At 41.7% G+C, this 19,648-nt stretch overlaps 1 protein-coding gene across 15 annotated transcripts in view; it reads left to right on the forward strand.

Annotated features, from left to right (window-relative positions):
• The first annotated feature begins 355 nt into the window (after nt 1-355).
• Mbtd1 (mbt domain containing 1) overlaps nt 356-19,648 on the forward strand; it is a 61,022-nt gene continuing 41,729 nt past the window's right edge. For 3 of the 15 annotated variants that reach the window (XM_048366540.1, XM_048366541.1, XM_048366543.1), the window contains exons 1-2: nt 501-780; nt 6,639-6,737. In XM_048366540.1, coding sequence (XP_048222497.1) covers nt 760-780; nt 6,639-6,737 — 120 coding nt within the window. In that variant the 5' untranslated portion in view covers nt 501-759. The other 12 variants (XM_048366547.1, XM_048366552.1, XM_048366546.1 and 9 more) reach the window with 8 other exon arrangements.

The raw sequence follows: 19,648 nt of genomic DNA on the forward strand, positions 1-19,648 counted from the left end.
GAAACGCAGGCGCACACGTGGAGCCCCCGCCGCGCATGCGCCGAGGCGTCACGCCTGCCCTGGCCGCCGCGGCTGCCGCCGGAACCCTGACGAGCCGGAAGGAGCCTGCGCAGCCTGTCTCCACGTGACTGATACTCCCCACCTCACCCCCGCCTCCCTCCTGCGTCACTCCCACTCCCGTCACCAGCCCCGCCCCGTGTAGGAGTTCCTCGGGGAGAGCCAATCTTCCTCCTGTGTAGGGGGAAGCGGCGTGACTTGTAGTGGAAAATTTTTCCGAGGCAACTTCGCAGACTCAACATATCGAGAGGAGCCGAAGAACGACTTGAGGACTGACGAGAGGTGACTGAAAGGAAAATCTTCGTTTCTCCTGACTTTATCACCGCCAAACTTGACACAAGCTCTCGTTACCTCTTCCTCCCTTCGTCTTGGTACGGTCCGTAGAGTACGGAGCCTGCCGAGGGTCCCACGCTGGAGAAGCTAGAGGAGGGTATGTGGGGAAGTGGGCCAATCGGGGCGCGGGTCACGGCGCAGGCGCGCTGGGGAGGGAGGGCTATGCTAATGTTGTTGATATCCTGGGGCCACCCGAGTTGAAGGGGGGGAAATCCGGGGGCTGCCGCAGCCGCCACCGGTCTGGGCCCAACCCGGGGGGGGACCCCCCTGTAGTCGCCGCAGTCCGGGGGAGAGGTGACTGGTCCCCGGCTCTGGGAGGGGGCGCCGCGGGCTCGGGGAGCACGGACAACCCCTACCCATGAGGCCCTGATGGAAAACACAAAGGATCTGGTGAGAGCCGAGCGCGGCAGCCGCTTTGTGTGCCAGGTTGTGTTTGGGGGGGTGGGGGACGCCTGCAGCTCCCCGACCCCCAGGAACCACCCCCCGCAGCTCCCTGACCCCCCCTTACCCCCCCAGCTCCCAGGTCCGCTTCTCCCTCCCACGCCCCCCTCCACCTCCGGAGCTCCCCTCCCCCTGCCGGCCGTTAAACGTTCAGGGGTTCCCCTCCCCCTCAGTCCCACACTCGTCGGGGTTCTTTCTCTTCACTCTCTGAGGTGAGGGGGGTGTAAAGAAAAAAAAAATGGAGAAGAAAGTTCTTTCTCCGCGCCCCCTCCCCGCCCCCGCTCTGCCCGAGGAAGAAAGGTTGAATCCGTGACTTTTCCTTTTTTAGCCGCCTCGGGTGGGAGAGCAGCGTCCCGGCTTCCCGGGGCGTATGGGGAGGGGGGGGGACAGGGGGCGTCGTGGCGGTGCTGGGCTCGGGGAAGCTGCTCCCGGGTTCGGGGGCGGCGGGGGGGGAGTGGGGCCGCGAGACGTTTGCACGTGGAGGTGGAAATACGAAAGGGGGCGGGGTGGGCACGTGTGGGAGGGAGGGGTGTGGGGACGGCCGCCGCCAAGGGCCGCAGCCGGTGCTCCAGGCTTTCCACGTCGGTGGGCCGCCCTAGGACCGTGGCGCTTCTCGTTGGTGAAATAAAAAAACAAACAAACAAAAAATCCTAACGTTTCAGAGTCGGAAGAGACATTAGAGGTCACCCCCAAAGCAGCCGTCCCCCCCTCTGCAGCTCCTGACAAGGGGTAGGTAGCCCGGCCTCTTCCTCCCACCCACCCCCGACCCCCCGGCCCAGCCCTGCGCTCGCTCCTGGGCTGGAAAGCCCCTTCCGTCTTCCCCGTAGTCTCTTTTAAGTATCGTTTGCCTCCCCTTATTAGACCCTGAAAAGTCTTCATTCATGTCCTGGTTAAGTTGCTCCTTTTTTTTTTTTCTTTTACTTCTCAATTTTTTTTTTCTCACATCCTCTTCACCCACCCACTGCTCATTGGCCTGTATTTTGTGTGCCAGGAAAGAACAGCAGGGAAGTGGAGGAAGGGGGAAGGACTTTGAGGGAAACTTTGGGCCCGGCAGTTTCAAGTGCTTGTGTGAAAATGGTTTGATACTGTTCCCTTTTTGCCAGATACTGGGGGATTTAGATGTGGCTTTTTTCTCTCACTTTTATGAAATCAGAAATTTGGAATCCTAAGGATGCCTAAAGTTGCCTTGTGGGGATAGTATAGAACCAGCTCCTGGTTGAAAAGGATAATCAGAATTCGTATTCCCCAGTATTTTGACTTACATTCCTTGTAAACGGCACTTCCCTTCAAAGGCCCCTTTTTCCCAACTGCTTTTTACATTTTCTTTATTTTTAAGCTCTTTTTTTTTTTAGCTTTATGCCATGCTCTTAACATTTTTGCAGAGGTTGCTGTACTTTTAATCCTCTCTAAATTAATATGTATATTTATTACTTGGTAGTTTTTAAATACATATTGCCAGTCTGTTTTTCTAATTAATGTTACCCTTCAGTTGGTGCACCAAATGGAATAAGAATGCTAGAGACACGTGTTTTTCTTTACCTAATATGGTATACTGGGAGTCAAAACAATACATCTGGCCTCAAAGCCAACTAGTAAATTTTACTTTAAATACCCAGTATCTGTTTAAAATTTTGGAGAGCACATTTTTTTGTCCTCCTCTTAGGACTGTTGCTTTGTTCTTGTGTGTTTAAACTGTTACTTTTCTTTCATTTACCTCAACACCAAAGAGTATTTATTTAGAAAGAAAAATTGCTCTTTTTTTTTTTTCTTGCACCACCATCTCCGAATAACAAGTTGCTTCTACTTACATAGAAACCCATACTCAAAGCTGTGGATACCTTGCAAATTATGGTAGACTATCTTAAATAAGTATTCATAGTCTTATGTTGTGTCATGGCTTTTTTTTGGCCAGTCCTGGGCCATGAGCTCAGGGCCTGAGCACTGTCCTTGGCTTCTTTTTGCTCAAGGCTGGCACTCTGCCACTTGAGTCACAGTGCCACTTCTGGCCATTTTCTATATATGTGGGTGCTGGGGAATTGAACCCAGGGCTTCATGTATAGGAGGCAAGCACTCTTGCCACTAGGCCATATTCCCAGCCCCGTGTGTCATGGCTTTTAACTATCCAGTTTTTAACTTTGAAAGCTTTGACTATTTTATCTAAATCTAGTCACTAGAATTTAACATAGGATGTGAAAAAAATGAATGGAACTATATATAATGGTGTCTTAAAAGTTTAATTAATAGGGAGTTCCAAGTTAACTTCCTGCCAACTTTAAATCTCAACTGTCATGACTTAAGTTGAATGACTTTGGAAACATTTGCATTCTAAACATACTAGACAGGAACAACTGGTTTTATTTTTAAAGAGGACATTACTGTATATTTTATGGCTGGTTATGTGTATACCTCATATAGCCTTTCTAAATATTCAGATACTCCTTTCTAATGTCCTAATTATTTTGAAAATTAAAATGAAACATATTGTGTTTTAAAATATACTGTAGTGTTAAAAAAAAAAAGATATCTGGGAGCTTGGCATAAGTAGGCTGAGATCTTAAGGATCCATGCAGGAAAAGTCTAAGATTAAAGTAAAAAAAACCCAGAAGCTGAGATTTGGCTCAAGTGATAAAGTGCTAACCTTGAGCAAAAGAGCTCCAGGTCACCACCCAGGCCCTGCAGTGAAGCCCAGTACTGACTCCACCACCAACCAAAAAGGTAAAAATTGTAGTTTATAAGTGAAAACATATTAATATCATACATCTTAAACTTAGGTCAGCTACTAAATTACTAGAAGCCAGGACTACTCAGTAAGTTAAAGGACCACATTTTAAAGTTAGAAAATGGGGCTGGGAGTATGCCCTAGTGGTAGAGTGCTTGCCTTGCATACATGAAGCCCTGGATTTGAGTCCTCAGCACCACATATATAGAAAAAGCCACAAGTGGTGCTGTGGCTCAAGTGGTAGAGTGCTAGCCTTGAGCAAAAAGAAGCCAGGGACAGTGCTCAGGCCCGTAGGCCAAGCCCTAGGTCTAGCAAAGGAAAAAAGAAAAGAAAACCAGCTTTAAGAGACTTGCTATGTAAGATCTAGCCTTTTACACTTTAAATTCAAAGTAAGACAATATGTATCGTTAGTCTCAGGATTTCAAATACATGAAAGATGAAAACAGGACAGTAGAAGAGAATGGATTTAGTCTTCCAACACTTGGATATTCCTGTTCCACACATCTTTTGATTTTGTATAAAAGGTACATGTTTTAGGTCTTTTTTTTTTTTCATAAACTCTGTGTGTGTGTGTGTGTGTGTGTGTGTGTGTGTGTTAGCATTATGAACTCATGGCATTTTGCTTCCTAGGAAGGCATTCTACCACTTAAACTATGTCCTTAGCACTAGGTGGCTTCAGACCCATGTTTGCTTGCCTTGTGGGTGGGATTGGAGGCATGAACCCTCCTCCACCCCATCTTTTTGTCTTTTTAAATTATCTCCTCCCACACATAATTAGATTTATAGTTTCTCTTGATTTGCTTGGAAGACACAAGAAAAAGTGAAAAAGCAGTAGCTCATTTAAACAAACGGAGTATGTGGAGAGAGATAGACACCAGTAGCTAGCTATATGGCATTTATACCTCAGCTTTCTCATCATAGTTAAAGGGTTGATCATGATTCAGCATTGTCCAGTAGAACTTTTTTTTTTTTTTTGCCAGTTCTGGGGCTTGGACTTAGGGCCTGAGCACTGTCCCTGGCTTCTTTTTGCTCAAGGCTAGCCCGCTACCACTTGAGCCACAGCACCACTTGTGGCTTTTTCTATATGTGTGGTACTGAGGAATCGAACCCAGGGCTTCATGCATGCAAGGCAACCACTCAACCACTAGGCCATATTTCCAGCCCCCAGTAGAACTTTTTACAGTGTAGGAAGTGTCCTCTATATGTGCTGGCCCGATAGTAGCCACTACCCATGTGTTGCTTTTGAATACTTAAAATGTAGCTGGTGGCATACTCAGTTGTTTTTTTACTGTCTTTCCTTTATTTGATGTCAGTTTAAATAGCCACATTTCCCAAATTGGACATACAGGTGTACAGCAGTATTTTCTAAACTTAGCAAATGACTGGACTTGGAGGAGGCTTTAGCTAAAAATTCTTCTTTCCTGGAGATTGACATTTAGTAGTTCTACACTATGCTCAGATTCTTTTTAATGTATGTCCCAGAGTTAAGGAGACACTTTATTGGGAGGTTTTTGTTCGTTTTGTTTTGTTCTTTGCCAGTCCTGGGGCTTGAACTCAGGGCCTGAGCACTGTCCCTGGCTTCTTTTTGCTCAACAATAGCACTCTACCACTTGAGCCACAGTGCCACTTCTGGCTTTTTCTATATATGTGGTGCTGAGGAATCTAACCCAGGGCTTCATGTATATGAGGCGAGCACTTTGCCACTAGCCCATATTCCCAGCCCCGGGAGATTTTTAGGTTCCCTTCTAGTTCTCACTTGAGTATCAGTAATTTAGAATTACTCAAGTAGAAGTAAGGTCTGGGACAAAGTTGGCAAACTAGTTGGGTTCCAGCTCTGAACGTGACACCTCTGACCTTTGGCCTTACTGAAATTGTCAAATATCAGAGCTTTGTTTTCCTTATCTAAAATGTGGAATAAGAACCAGCCCTGCTTCCCTCCTGAGGTTTCTGTAAACCTCCACTCAGATAGTAATGGCTGCCATATAAAATGAACTGCTGTATAGATGTTGATATCTTCCCCAAATGTTCTTTTCTCCTTTCTTACTGTATGAATTCATATTCTTACTGTAACTCGTTACATGTAATAGTCACTAGTCTATTAAAGCCTTGTAACCTAATTATTTGGCCCCAATTTGCAATCTAGTTGTAGGGCAAGCACAGTAAGTATAACCTTTTGTGTATCTAGTATTATGATTTTAATGTACTGCTCAATAAGTTTTGAATAATATTGTATATTATTTTAGCCCTTAAATCCACTATTGTTATGTACCCAATATTCTCCTTGTATACATGTATGTGGCTAACTTATTTTAATTAATATCCTGTAGTTATTATTGATCAGTGATTGCATATCTTTTGAGCAAACCAGCTGGATATGTATACACAAGCCTTGCACTTACTAGACAGATGTTTGAGCCATGCTTTTTATGCTTATACTCCCTTTTTGCTTCACTGTTTTTCTAATAGGGCCTTGCCTTTATGCCTATGCTGGCCTAGACCTAATTTTACTTCACAGGTAGCTGAGATGACAGGTGTACACCACCACATTTGTGTTTTACTTGGTTGAAATGCGGTCTCATGTACTTATAGCCTGGGTGGCCTTAGGCTGCCATCCTCCCCATCTCTGCTTCCCATATAGCTAGGATTATAGGTGTGAGGCACCATACCTAGCTAGTATTTTAAAACATAAATATACTAGGAATGTAGTTCAGTAATAGAGTGCTTGCCTAGCATATACAAAATTGTGATTTTCATCCCCAGCACCAAATTTTTTAAAAAACACCAAGAGAATGTCAGCATTTTATGTAGATGTTTTTAGATTGTATCAAATCAGCATGAGGCTGAATAACCTGTTTAATTTGAATTGTTATTTGTGCTAAAATTGATAGTTGATTTGGGCTCAAGGTATATGTACCTGTATGTGCTTAGCATGCATGAAGCCCTGATACAGCTTCCTCCCCTCCCTCAAAAGATCGCTGTTATCAACTTCCTTTTTTAAATGATTACCTTTAATAATGACCTTAAAGATCCTGTAGGCTACTATGTGATTCATATATAATTTTGACAAAGTCATCTTATTTTTAATTAGCTTTTCAGGTTCATACTTAAGGACTCATACCTTTCTTCTGAAGAACTGAAAGTCCATTCATGTGAACTATTTTATTTTATCATACATCCTTCCTGTGTGGTAAGTTATATTTTCCTTATTTAGAAAAGAGGGAAAATGAGACCAAAGTAGTTGTTGAATCTGAAGTCATAACAGAACCAGAAATTTGACCCCAAGAGGGTAGAGAGGACTGGGAAAGAGAGCTTTAGATGTTAATTGACTAAATTAGAATGTATGTACATGTGAATTAAAAATAAAGAAACTGGACACCAAAAGGTAGGAATTTATATTTTTAAGTAGCCTGACTGTGCTTTCGTCCTGGTACGGGGCCAACAAGAACTAAATAGCTCCCTACCTTTAAGTCTAGGCATAAAAGATTTTCTTAATTCCTGTTTTCAACTTTGTGATCTCACACATAACATTCAAATGTTAGGTTTGAGAAAACATATTTATCCCATGCCTCTCATTCTGGACTGAGTCAGTTTTTTGTCCAGCTTATCCACACTGTATACCTACCCATTACTTAGTAGCTGTCTGTCTTCAGTTTGTCCAGGAATGCTTGTGTTGGATTACCCTTACATGGTAGCCTAAAGCCTCATCACACCTCACTGACATGTCATAAAATAGCCTTCTTTTTTATAGTATAGTATGTTTTGTGAGAACTCATTCATATAACATTTTACAGCATGTTGATACCATTGTTCTATTTTATTATCATGGTTAATCTCTTACTGTTCTTAATTTGTAAACCAGCCAACCATGGTGATACATGTCTAATCCCAGCAGTCAGGAGGCTGAGGAAGGAAAATAATGAATTTGACACCATCCTAGGCTGCCTTATTTTATTAAAAACAAAGCAGGAAACCAGGTGCTGATGGCTCACGCTGGCTGTAATCCTAAGCTTCTCAGGAGGCTGAAATCTGAGGGTCATAGTTCAAAGCCAGGCTCTGCAAGAAAGTGCCTGAGACTCTTACTTCCAATTAACCACCAGAAAACTGGAAGTAGTGCTGTAGCTCAAGTGGTAGGATACTAGCCTTGAGCAAAAGAAGCTCATGTACAGTGCCCAGGCCTACAGCTCAAGACTCAGGACTGGCAGAATGAATGAATTAATAAATAACTAGATAAAGAAATTCAGGGGCAAGTACTGGTGTCACACGCATGTAATCCTAGCACATACATGTAATCTTAGCTACTCAGGAGATCTGAAGCTTATGGTTTGAAGCCATCCCAGGCCCAATTAACCAGCAACAAGCTGAAAGAGGAATTGTGATTCAAGTAGTAGAGCACTAACCTTGAGTGAAATAGAAAATTCTACACCTGACCTCATGACAGGCTGCAGTCAAAACAGATAAAGGGGAGGCGGGAGGCAGGGGAAACAGGGAAGAGGTAACAAGTTAGATAAGAAATGTACTTACTACCTTACGTTTGAAACTGTAACCCCTCTGTACATCACTTTGACAATAAAGAAATGAAAAAAAAAACAGGTAAAATGAGCATAATGCTGGACACCTATCATCGCAGCACTCAGGAGGATCACAAGTTTAAGGCTGAACTGAGCTATATGGTGAAACTTGTCTCAAAAAAGGTATTAAAAACATTCTGTATTCTGGGCACTGTCTGCTCAAGCCTATAATCTTAGCTACTCAGAAGGCTGAGATCTGAGGATCATGCTTCAAAGCCAGCCCAGGCAAGAAAGTCCATGAAACTCTTATCTCCAATTAACCAACAAAACTGAAAGTGGCACTCTGGCTCAAAGCAGGAGAGTGCTAGCCTTGAGCAAAAAGCTCAGGGACAGTGCCTAGGCCCTGAGTTCACAAACTCCACAACTGACTTAAAAAAACAAAAAACCCTGTATATTTATGTACAATATACATTTGCCTTCAAGTATGAAATAAATGAAGTCCATAAGAGTTTTTATGTATGTAGACTTGATTCACACAAATACTCCAGAATCTGAAACACTTAAGAATTTCAGATAAGGAATATTCAATATCATAAGGTCCAGTAGTCACACTTGAAAATGTACATCTAGAAGAATTGACATACTTCTTTGCCAAAGCATTTTGGGTAAGGAATTCTTAACCTCTATGTACAAAAGCTGATAGAACTCTGGAAGGAAAGGAGGAATTGACTAGGAAAGTATACAATGGACATTGCTATAGCAACTTAGAAATCGTATCTAAATAATATGTAACACTAGTATTGTAAATAGAAGTCTTTAATACACGTTCAAAAATATGCCTCAGTTTCTAAAAGGTAAATTGATTCACACTTGTAATTCTAGCTACTCTGGAGGCTGAAATATGAGGATTGCAGTTTAAAGCCAGCTCCAACTAGAAAGTCAGAAATACTTGCCTCCAGTTAAGCACTAAAAAAGCTGGAAGAGGGGGCTAGGAAAGCGGCTTAGTGGTAGAGTGCTTGCCTAGCATGCATGAGGCCTGGGGTTAAGTACCTCAGTACCACATAAACAAAGTAATAAAATTTTTTTAAGAAACCAGAAATAGACCTGTGGCTCAAGTACTAAAGCACTAGCATTGAGCAAAAAAACTCAGGTCAGTGCCCAGAACCAACTAAATAGGTAGGTAGGTAGGTAGGTAGGTAGGTAGGTAGGTAGGTAGGTAGGCAAAGCATTTTTATACTGGCAAGCAGCCTCTTACATCTTGTGTTTATTCCATTCCTTGATCAGATCATTCTCTCTTGTACTTGATATAGTATTGTGTTCTATTGTTTTGAAGAACAGGAATAAATAAAAATATTAAAGAATCTCCTTTATAGGATGCAATGAGATTAAAATTTTAGAAGATCCTCTATCAGACTTGGAAATACTTGTAATGACCTGTACTGAAGATAACACTGAAGCACATCCTTAGGCACTATGACAGTCAGTAGCCAAAGTAGTTTGTGATGTTGAAAAGGCTCACACAGTGTTAGGTTGACTGCTAATTCTGAGTGGGTTAAATGGTTAAGAATTATTCATTACCATTCATTACACATCGCCATAATGTGAAAGTGAACAGTGAGTATGTAAGAGCAGCTGAAGAACTTGCTGATTGTGGACAAGAATTGCTGGGAAAGAGCTAGGAATGTGGCTTAGCAGTAGAATGCTTGCCGAGCATGCATGAAGCCCAGAGTTCAATTCCTTAGCACCACATAAACAGAAAAGGTCAGAAGTGGTGCTGTGGCTCAAGTGGTAGAGCTAGCCTTGAGCAAAAAGAAGCCAGAGACAGTGCTCAAGCCATGAGTTCAAGCCCCAGGATTGGCAAAAAAAAAAAAAACACGAATTACTTGACAAAACAATCTAGCAAGACCACTCTAGCACAAGAACAAGCTATACAATATAGCCCAGGTGTGTAGTAAGCTGTACTCTTTAAAGTTTGTGTAAGCATACTTGTGTTTGCTCAACAGTAAAGTTACCTAGCATTAAAGTTCTTAGAACATGTCTCTATCACCAAGTGACACACAACTGTAGGGTAGAGTCCAGAAATGGACATGACTACATGCAGAAAACTAGTACTTGTGAAGTTTCACAAGTGAAATTTCAAGTAAAAGGTAAAGATGGCCAGGCCTTCAATAAAGAATATTGCCACAACTAGATAGCCATTTGGGGAAAGAATGATACTAAAAATACTCATACCATACATAAGAATAAACTTCAAATGGGTATGAAACTTTAAAACAAAACTATACAAATACCATAAGAACATTTGGGTGAATTTTTCTATGCCATCATTTATGGAAAATTTGTTAACCTGAAGTGCAATGAAAGAAATATGGTAGTGTTATAGGTCGATGGTAGAGTATGTGTTCAACATGGACAAGGTCCTGAATTTGATTCCCCACACCAAAAAGATAAAAATTGCTATATATGCAGATAAAGGGGCAAACTCCTGCATTCAAAGAACTGGAGAAAAAGATCTGACTAAAACCACTCTTTAAAAAGGGGACAAAAAAGAGGGGAACAAAAGCATACTACTCTGAACACTGATATTATCTTGGGATTTTAATACCATCTCCTCTAAAAGAACTAAACTTCCTTGGAGAAGAAATATGAGGCTGGAGTACTGTGGTTGAGCCTGGAAATGTGTAAAATATGTCAGAAAGTAAGGAAGTACTCAAAAATAAATGAGGGCATGCCCAAAGGACTTAGAAACCAGTACAAGGGGATTCTACCAGCCAACTCTGAGCATTGAAATAAGGGTGGTATGAGTCACAAGTCATTGGGGGAGGGGGAAAGCAGGAGTATATGACTGATAATGAGTAGATGGGTAGATAAGTAAAAGGAAGAACAGGATTTTTTGCTGACTGGAATATTGCTGGAGTTGTGGGAAATCATTTGTGCATCCATCATTTGTTTGATTTGGCAAGAGTTATTACATAAATTAGTAGTGAATGAGATTTCAGTTTCTGTGTTTTAGTTACATCCCCAAGATTGCTTATTAGTTGCAAGGAGAGAATAAGACCCAGACTAGACTTTGAGTGACCAAAATTAACATCACTAATGGGAGACATAGGCATCTTGTGCCTCTGGATACCGTATTCTGTGGACATGGTATCACTGTACAGTGTTACAGAACTACATAAGTTCAAACTAATCAGGAAATGTCAGAAGAATTTGGGAATTTAAAAAAACTACCTATTGAAAGGAGGAGTGCATTCTTCAAGAAATAATCTCCCATGTTAAAGGACACTAAAATGATAAATACAGTATGTGATCCTGGATGGGGATGAAGAAATGTGAATGTCATTGTTGAGTCAATATGATTATGGATGGTAAATTAGAGAAAATTGCTGTGTTTGTTTTTTAAGATTGTCACACTGCCATTGCTTACAATTGCTCACTGCGTACTAGTAAGATTGCCAGCCTTGAGCAGAAGCAGCTCAGGGACAGTGCCCAGGCCCTGAGTTTAAGCCTCGGGACTGACAAAAAGAAGGGAAAAAAGATTGCTCACTAATGAATATTGGGAATATTGGACTAGAAAGTAATAAGCATGTAAGAATCCTCACTTGAAGCTAAATGTGGAGTAAAACTTTCATGATTGGGATTTTTGTGTGGTCTAGGTCCATAAATAGCTTAAAATACTGTGCAGTAAAGACATCAGATAATGCCTAGATCCAGTCATCAAAATTAGCACCACTTAAGACAGGTAGAGGCAGCCATCATGTCTCTGAATTTGATACCCTGAAAATGACACAGCATCAGTTATGTACTCAGCTTAGGACATGCCTCAATCTAATGAGAAAACCACAACCCCAGGTTGAAACTTGAATTTCCAGGAAGGTGACATCTGTGGAAAAGAACCCTAAATCGTGTAGCTATGGTATCTCCTCAAATGTGGGCTGCTCTTGGTTACGTCCTTACAAAGAGTACACAGAAGAGGATGAAGAGTACAATAGAAACATCAAAGACCACATGAACTAGATCCAAGTAAAACCTGTCATGTCCCTCCCTGAGACCACCTCAATCTTGATAGCGAAATACCACACAAATCTCAATTAGTGGCTGACTAATCAGCTACTTGGGAGGCTGAGATCCCAGGATCATAGTTCAAAGATAGCTTGAATAGATAAATCTGAGAGACTCTTTATCTCTAATTAGCCAGCAAAAAAAAAAAAAAAACTGGAAATAGACTTGTGGCTCAAGTTGTATGGTTCCAACCCTTAATGGAAAAAGCCAAGCAAGAGCACCAGGCCCCGAATTCAAGCCTCAGTACCTGCATACAGAAAAAGAAGCAATCAACAGTATAGATAACCACTACTCCAAATTGTCAAGGCTATAAAAAACAGGAAAGCCTGAGAAGTTATCAAAAGCAAGAGGAGCTTTATTACAACTTACATTTGTAGACTTGCCACAACTGTAATGTGTTCTCTTGGAATGAAAAAAGTAAATGAAAATGAAGGAACTTTGAATAAAGTATAGATGTTAGTTAATAATGTGTTGATATTGGTTCATTACTAACTTAATAGAAGTTGCTTTGTTTTGCCAGTCCTGGGGCTTGAACCCGGGGCTTGGGCCTTGTCCCTGAGCCTCTTAGTGCTCAAGGCTAGAACTTAGCACTTGAGCCACAGTGCCATGCTCTTCCAGCTTTTTTGAATAGGTTATTGGAGATAAGAGTATCATGGGGACTTTTCTGCCCGGTTTGGCTTCTCTCTGTGATCCTTAGATCTCAGCCTTCTGAGAAGCTAAGATGACAGGCATGAGCCACGGGCACCCAGCAGAAGTAGCAATTTTGAGAACTGACTTTCAGTTTTTCTGTAAATACAGAAATAGTCCTCTTTTTCTTTTTAAGGGGATGGACTGCATTCTTAAAATGTCAAATGGGCCAGGCACTGATGGCTCATATCTATAATCCTAGCACCTCAAGAAATCTGAGGATTGTGGTTCAAAGACAGCTCAGATAGGGGCTGGGAATATGGCCTATAGTGGTAGAGTATTTGCCCCGTATACATGAAGCTCTGGGTTTGATTCCTCAGCACCACATATATAGAAAAAAGCCAGAAGTGGTGCTGAAGCGCATGAGGTAGAGTGAGCAAAAAGAAGCCTTGAGCAAAAAGAAGCCAAGGACAGTGCTCAGGCCCTGAGTCCATGCCCCAGGACTGGCAACAAGAACAAAAGGCAGCTCAGACAAATCCTTGACATGTGAGGGGTAGAGCATCAGCTGTAGAATGCAAGACCCTGAGTTCAAACCCCAGTAGCTGCATGAAAAAACAAAGTCAAATGTTAAATTTCCTTCCAGAATAAAAGCTAACAAACAATTTGGATCAAAGATTCCTATTAGTCTCTGTGCCTTCTAAGCCTGCTATCCAGCTATAATGATGGGACCTCTCTTTGTCTACCATGGCCATAGAAATTCTCCTTACCTCTGACTTGTGTTAGATCATGCGGTTCCTAAATCAGCCATATTCCTTTTCCTGGTTACTTTTATGTGCATTGAAGTACATTAATTTCTTGAGAAAACAAGAATATAGGAGCTAAGTTTTTGAGGGATTTGGCATATCTGAAAACATCTTTACTGTCAATTGGTTAATAATTTGACCAGGAATTAGTTTCTAAAACTGATTTGTTAAAGTAATATAGTGGGCTGGGAATACAGCTTAGTGGTAGAGTACTTGCCTAGCATGCATGACGCCCTGGGTTCAATTTCTCAGTACCACATAAACAGAAAAAGCCACAAGTTGCACTGTAGCTCAATTGGTAGAGTGCTAGCCTTGAACACAGATTCAGGGACATGTCCAGCCCCTGAGTTTAAGCTCCAGGAAACGCAAAAAGAAAAAGTAATATACTGTATTTTTTTTTTTTTTTTGGCAGTACTGGTTTTTGTGCCAGTCAGTCCTGAGGCTTGAACTCAGGGCTAGGGTGCTGTCCTTGCTCAAGGCTGGTACTCTTATCACTTGAGCCACAGCTCCCCTCCCAGCTTTTTTGTAGTTAATCGGAGATAAGAATCTCCTGGGCTTTCCTGCTAAAGCTGCCTATGCAAGGACATCCTCAAATCTCAGCCTTCTAAATGGCTAAGATTTCAGGCATGAGCCACCATTGCCCAGTAGTACTGGGGTTTGAACTCAGGCAGACATTGTACCTGCTGAGCCAGGCCTCCAGCCCTAATGATGTGTATTTAAAGTGTACAATTTGATACTTTTTTTTCTTTTAATGGTGTCAGGCACCAGTGCTTCACACATGTAATCCTAACCTTCCTGGCATCTAAAGATTGAGGTTCAAAGCCATCCCAGGCAGGAAAGTCTGAAAGTCTCCAGTTAATCAACAAAAAAGGACTGGAGATGTGGCCAAGTGGTAGAATGCTAACCATGGTCAAAAATGCTGAGCTAGAGCACAAGTGCCTGAGTTCAAGCCCTGGTAGTAGAGAGCACAGATATGTATATGCATGTGCGCGTACACAGGCACAGGTGCACACACACACACATTTTTTGTTGTTACATTGGGGGGGCCAAGCCAAAACAAATTTTCTACATAAACCATCATGCTTCCTGGAATGAAACTATATTTTTTTTCTTGCCTTGTCTCTAATATAGTGCAGTATTGAGTAAAAGTGGCAAAAGCAAGCCAGTATTGTGGTGCACACCTGTAATTGTACTGGGGAGACTAAGGCAGGAAGATTGTAGCTATCCTCAGCTACATAATGAGACTCTGTCTTCTTGGGGGAAAAAAAGTACATGTACTCTTTGTATCTAACCTTTCGCCTCAGTATGTTGGCTTTATGATTTTTTTCTTTTTTTCTTTTTTTTCTTTTTTGCCAGTCCTGGGCCTTGGACTCAGGGCCTGAGCACTGTCCCTGGCTTCTTTTTGCTCAAGGCTAGCACTCTGCCACTTGAGCCACAGTGCCACTTCTGGCCATTTTCTTTATATGTGGTGCTGGGGAATCGAACCCAGGGCCTCATGTATATGAGGCAGGCACTCTTGCCACTAGGCCATATCCCCAGCCCCTATGATTTTTTCTTAATACAATTTATCATGTGACAAGTTTCCTTTGCTGTCTTGCTGAGTTTTTGTAAAGAACGAAGGTTGGACCTTGTCACATACTTTTTTGCTTTATTTGAGATGCAGGGTCTTTATTCTGTTAATAAGGCCAATTTTTAATTTTCAAAAGTTACACTAGAGGGGCTGGGGATATAGCCTAGTGGCAAGAGTGCCTGCTTCGGATACACGAGGCCCTAGGTTCGATTCCCCAGCACCACATATACAGAAAACGGCCAGAAGAGGCGCTGTGGCTCAGTGGCAGAGTGCTAGCCTTGAGCGGGAAGAAGCCAGGGACAGTGCTCAGGCCCTGAGTCCAAGGCCCAGGACTGGCCAAAAAAAAAAAAAAAAGTTACACTAGAAAAAACCTACCTGATCATAATGTGTTATTTGTATATGTTGATATAACTTTGAGCCCAGCTTTTTAATTGGTCAAGATTGGGTCTCACCAACTATTTGCTGGAGCTGCCCTCAGGCCATGATTCTCCCAATTTCATTTCTCAAGTACCTAGGATTATAAGCTTAAGCCACCATACCTAGCCTGAGGCTTTCTTTCTGGAAACATACAAATTTTAAAAATAAAATTTTAACTAATACAGATTTCTTCAGGTACCTGTCTTTACAAGTGGTTTTTCTTTATGTGTCCACATATCAAGGCATACCTCAGATTGTTGAAGAAATAGTAGAGGAAGTGGGTAGTTTTTGAGATTGCTTGTGTACTGCTAATCTTACTTCAAATCTTCTAATGTCTCCTTATGTAAAAATGTTTTAACCCTTTCCAGACAGTCTCAGATTGTGAACCTGAGCTCAGCCAATTTGCGTAGATGGGCAGGGCCTACCTTAAGGATAAATAGTGAGCAGTCTACCTGCTTGGCCGATTTTTGGCTCATGGCACATCCTTCTGCAGAAGTAAATTTTGCCTTGCCATTTCATCCTGGGTTTTGTTTGTTTTGTTTTGGGTGGGTTTTTTGCAGGTGGGGGGGGTTGTTGTAGGGCTTGAAAGGGGGCACTGTCCCTGAGAGTTCTTTTGCTCAAGGCAAGTATTCTACCGCTTGGAGCCACAGCACCACTTCGGATTTTCGAGTGGTTAGTTGGAGGTAAGAGTCTCACATACTTTACTGCTCCAGCTGGCCTTGAACTATGATCCTCAGATCTGCCTCCTGAGTAGCTAGGATTACTGAAATGAGCCACCAGCTTCCGGCTTGGTTATTAAATTTATTAGCATGGAATTATTGGTAATACTTACACTATGTTTAATAACTAGAATTTAATGTCTGTAGAGAGGTGGTAACTATTGATAATCACTTTCATATTTAAGTTTTTATGTCATTTTTATTTCCTGTTTCTGATTTGAGGTTGATGTGAAGATTAATCTTGATTGTGAACTTGACTGATTTGAGAACTGCCTAGAGAGTTAGTAAAGCACACCTCCGGGTATCTGTGAGGACAGATGATTAGGTCCAGCCATTTTTGAATATTATCTTCCATTTCTCCATTTTGAATCAGGCCTAATCTTTTAACTGTTTTTTAATATACCTTTGCTTATTTTTCAGTAATTTTTTTTCCTCTCAAATGATTCATATACGATTTTATTTTGGGCAGTTCTACTGCTTGAAGTGTTTGTCATTCTTAGTCTGTTTCTGCCGATACTTGCCTATGGTAGGTTTTGTGTGTGTTTGATACTAGATTATGCACTCATGATAAAGTCTGGGAAAGCTGGGGAGCCTGATGATTTAGGGTTGCTTCTGTGCTCTAGGAGCACTAGTAGTCTGCAGCCACTTTAATTTCTTGCTCAGGAGATTTTTTCTGATCATAGAGGGCAGGTAAATTACCACCTCAGTCTTAGTCATGAAGGAAGGCCCATGATTACAAAATCCCAGGGAATTCTCTGCACCTGGAATGTGCACAGAAAAGATTCCTCGTAGGTCTTTTCATATAGTCAGGATTTTCCCCCACTCACCCCCATTAAAGTTGCAGCTTCCTTTAGAGCTTTAGTCTGATGCAAGTGTTTCCTGTAAATTCCTCCAGCCAAGCACCAGTGGCTCATGCCTATAATCCTAGCTACTCAGTAGGCTAAGATCTGAGGCAAGCCAGTCCAGGCAAGAAAGTCTGAGACTTTTTATCTCCAGTTAACCACAAAAACCCAAAAGTCGAGCTGTGGTACAGGGCTAGCCTTGAGCACAAAAGTTCAGGGACAATGTTCAGGTCTTGAGTTCAAACCCTAGGATGGGCCAAAACAAAGAAAAAAGACTTCTCCATAGTAAGTGGATAGTAAGTTTTACACAGGGCAAATCAGTTGTAGTTCACATTTGCATAATTCACTAGTAGGTCATCAATGTAAAAGATGCAACACTCCAAAATGAAACTCAATTTTCCAAAAACTATTATATGAATTATGAGTATATGAGGATATTTGCCCGTACAATATGCAGGTATTTTGGTGGATCCCAGGCTTTGTTCCTCATATGTTACACAGTGATCTTTTTTGTGTTCTAGGATCATGGAAAAAGTCAAGAGAGCATATGACCATTTCTCAACATTAGTCATTCCAGAAAATTGGGGTGGGGGGCATTCCACTAGTTTTCCTTTAGTCAAAATATTCAGCATATATTAAAGGTTCCAAATGACCTTGAAATATGGAAATTTTCCTAAATGTATTTTTTTCCTAAATGTATTTGATCACGATACTTAAAAATATATTAACTTATAATAGCTGAAACTAAGCTATTTGTAATTTGACCTTCTGAAAGTAGGGTTAAAATAAGGTATTCTGTGTTCACATGTAAGGGACAGTACATGTGCCTTAGTTGCTAACCAAGCTGCATGTGTAGTAGACAAGGCTGTATGAAAACTGGCTTTAAAAGGCCACATAGAAATCTCAAAAGTCACTGCTTCATGAGAGTGAGCTATATGAATCTAATAGAACTTACAAGTTTTGCCCTGATTATTACATGTGAAGGCCAAGCACTGTGGTAAATGGTTCATTATGTCTTCCCACTGCCCCCAGGAAGAATTTCCTTACCCAAGCTGGCCCATAGGACCCTCTTGACCTGGCCACTACATTTTCCTCTGATCTCACTTATACCACTTAAGTTGACACAAACCATACTGGCCTTTCAATGTGCCAAGGCTATTTAAGGTTATTCTTGCGTTTTCCTTTGCCTAGAATATTCCCATGCTGGATATTTAAGTTGTCTCCAGGGTCTAACCTCACTAAGACTAAAGTCAGTGCTGAGTCTCAAATGACAACCCCAGTTACTCTGATTCACATGGCCTTGCTTGGAGGGGGAAAGGGGGTGGTCTGCTCTCTACTCCACTCTCTTTAACCTTCAGTAGCTGAGACACACAAATGTGCTGTAGGTATTTATTAGCACAGATGAATGGCAGAAGCGTGGTGGACCCATAAGTAGTTACTGAATGTTAAGTGAATAGGAAAAATATATATATATATATATATATAAACTCAAGTTCACAAGTAATAGTGGTAGATCTGTCACCTGTAAAAATGTAAAACTTTTCTTTTTTAATTACCTTGAGAGCCAGATTTATCCTTTTGGAGGGGCAATACTGTGGTTTGAACTCAGCCTCCAGTTTGTCACTTGAGGCATGCCTTCAGCTTCTCTTGTTCTTGTTTTTTCAAAGAAAGTCTCACATTTTGCCCAGCTGGCCTGGACTGCACCAGGTGTACACGACTATCCTCAGCTTTTTATTGGTTAAAATACAGTTTCATGAACTTTTTACCCAGGCAGCTCCTGAACCACATTACTCCAGATCTCCTAAGTGGCTAGGATTATAGCTGAAATGGTCTCTTAATTTTTTTTTAATTGTCCAATCCTTGTAGAATTGTTAAGAATGAACATTTGGGGTTGTTTGGCTTGTTCGTTTGTTTGTTGGTGCCAGTCTGGTGCTTGACCTCAGGGCCTATTTCTGAGCTTTTGCACTCAAAGCTATTGCTTCTATCCATTGACCCACAGCTCCATTTGTAGCTTTTTAAAATTGGACTTAAGAATCTCACAGACTTTTCTGCTCTCACTGGCTGAACTGTGATCCTCAGATCTCAGCCTCTTAAGTAACTACAGATTACAGGTGTGAGCCATTGGCACCTCGCAACAAGAATGATTTGGAGGGGGCGGGGGTCCATCGTGGGGCTTGAATTTCTGGCCTGGGCGCTGTCCCTGAACTGTTGCTCAAGGCTAGCACTCCACCACTTTGAGCCACAGTGCCACTTCCAAGAATGATCTTTTTTAAAAGCATCTATGTGTTCTGGATGCTACAAACTGGTATCGAAATTGATGATTTAGAGCCAAAAGGCAAGTTCAATCATCTATATTTCAGTACAGTTTTTTTTAAGTGACATGCCTAGAAGATAAAACTTGCTACTTGATAGTCTCCTGGTCCACATTCCTACTGGGTGTGCTTTCTATCACTATATAAATCTTGCTAGCTGGCAATGATAGCTAATTTTGGTTTTATAGAGGACTGTGTTTTCCCACAAATGTGTAGCTTTTCAGTATAAAAATAAGTG

Source organism: Perognathus longimembris, chromosome 17 (assembly GCF_023159225.1).
Source record: "Perognathus longimembris pacificus isolate PPM17 chromosome 17, ASM2315922v1, whole genome shotgun sequence".
Classification (NCBI taxonomy): domain Eukaryota; kingdom Metazoa; phylum Chordata; class Mammalia; order Rodentia; family Heteromyidae; genus Perognathus; species Perognathus longimembris.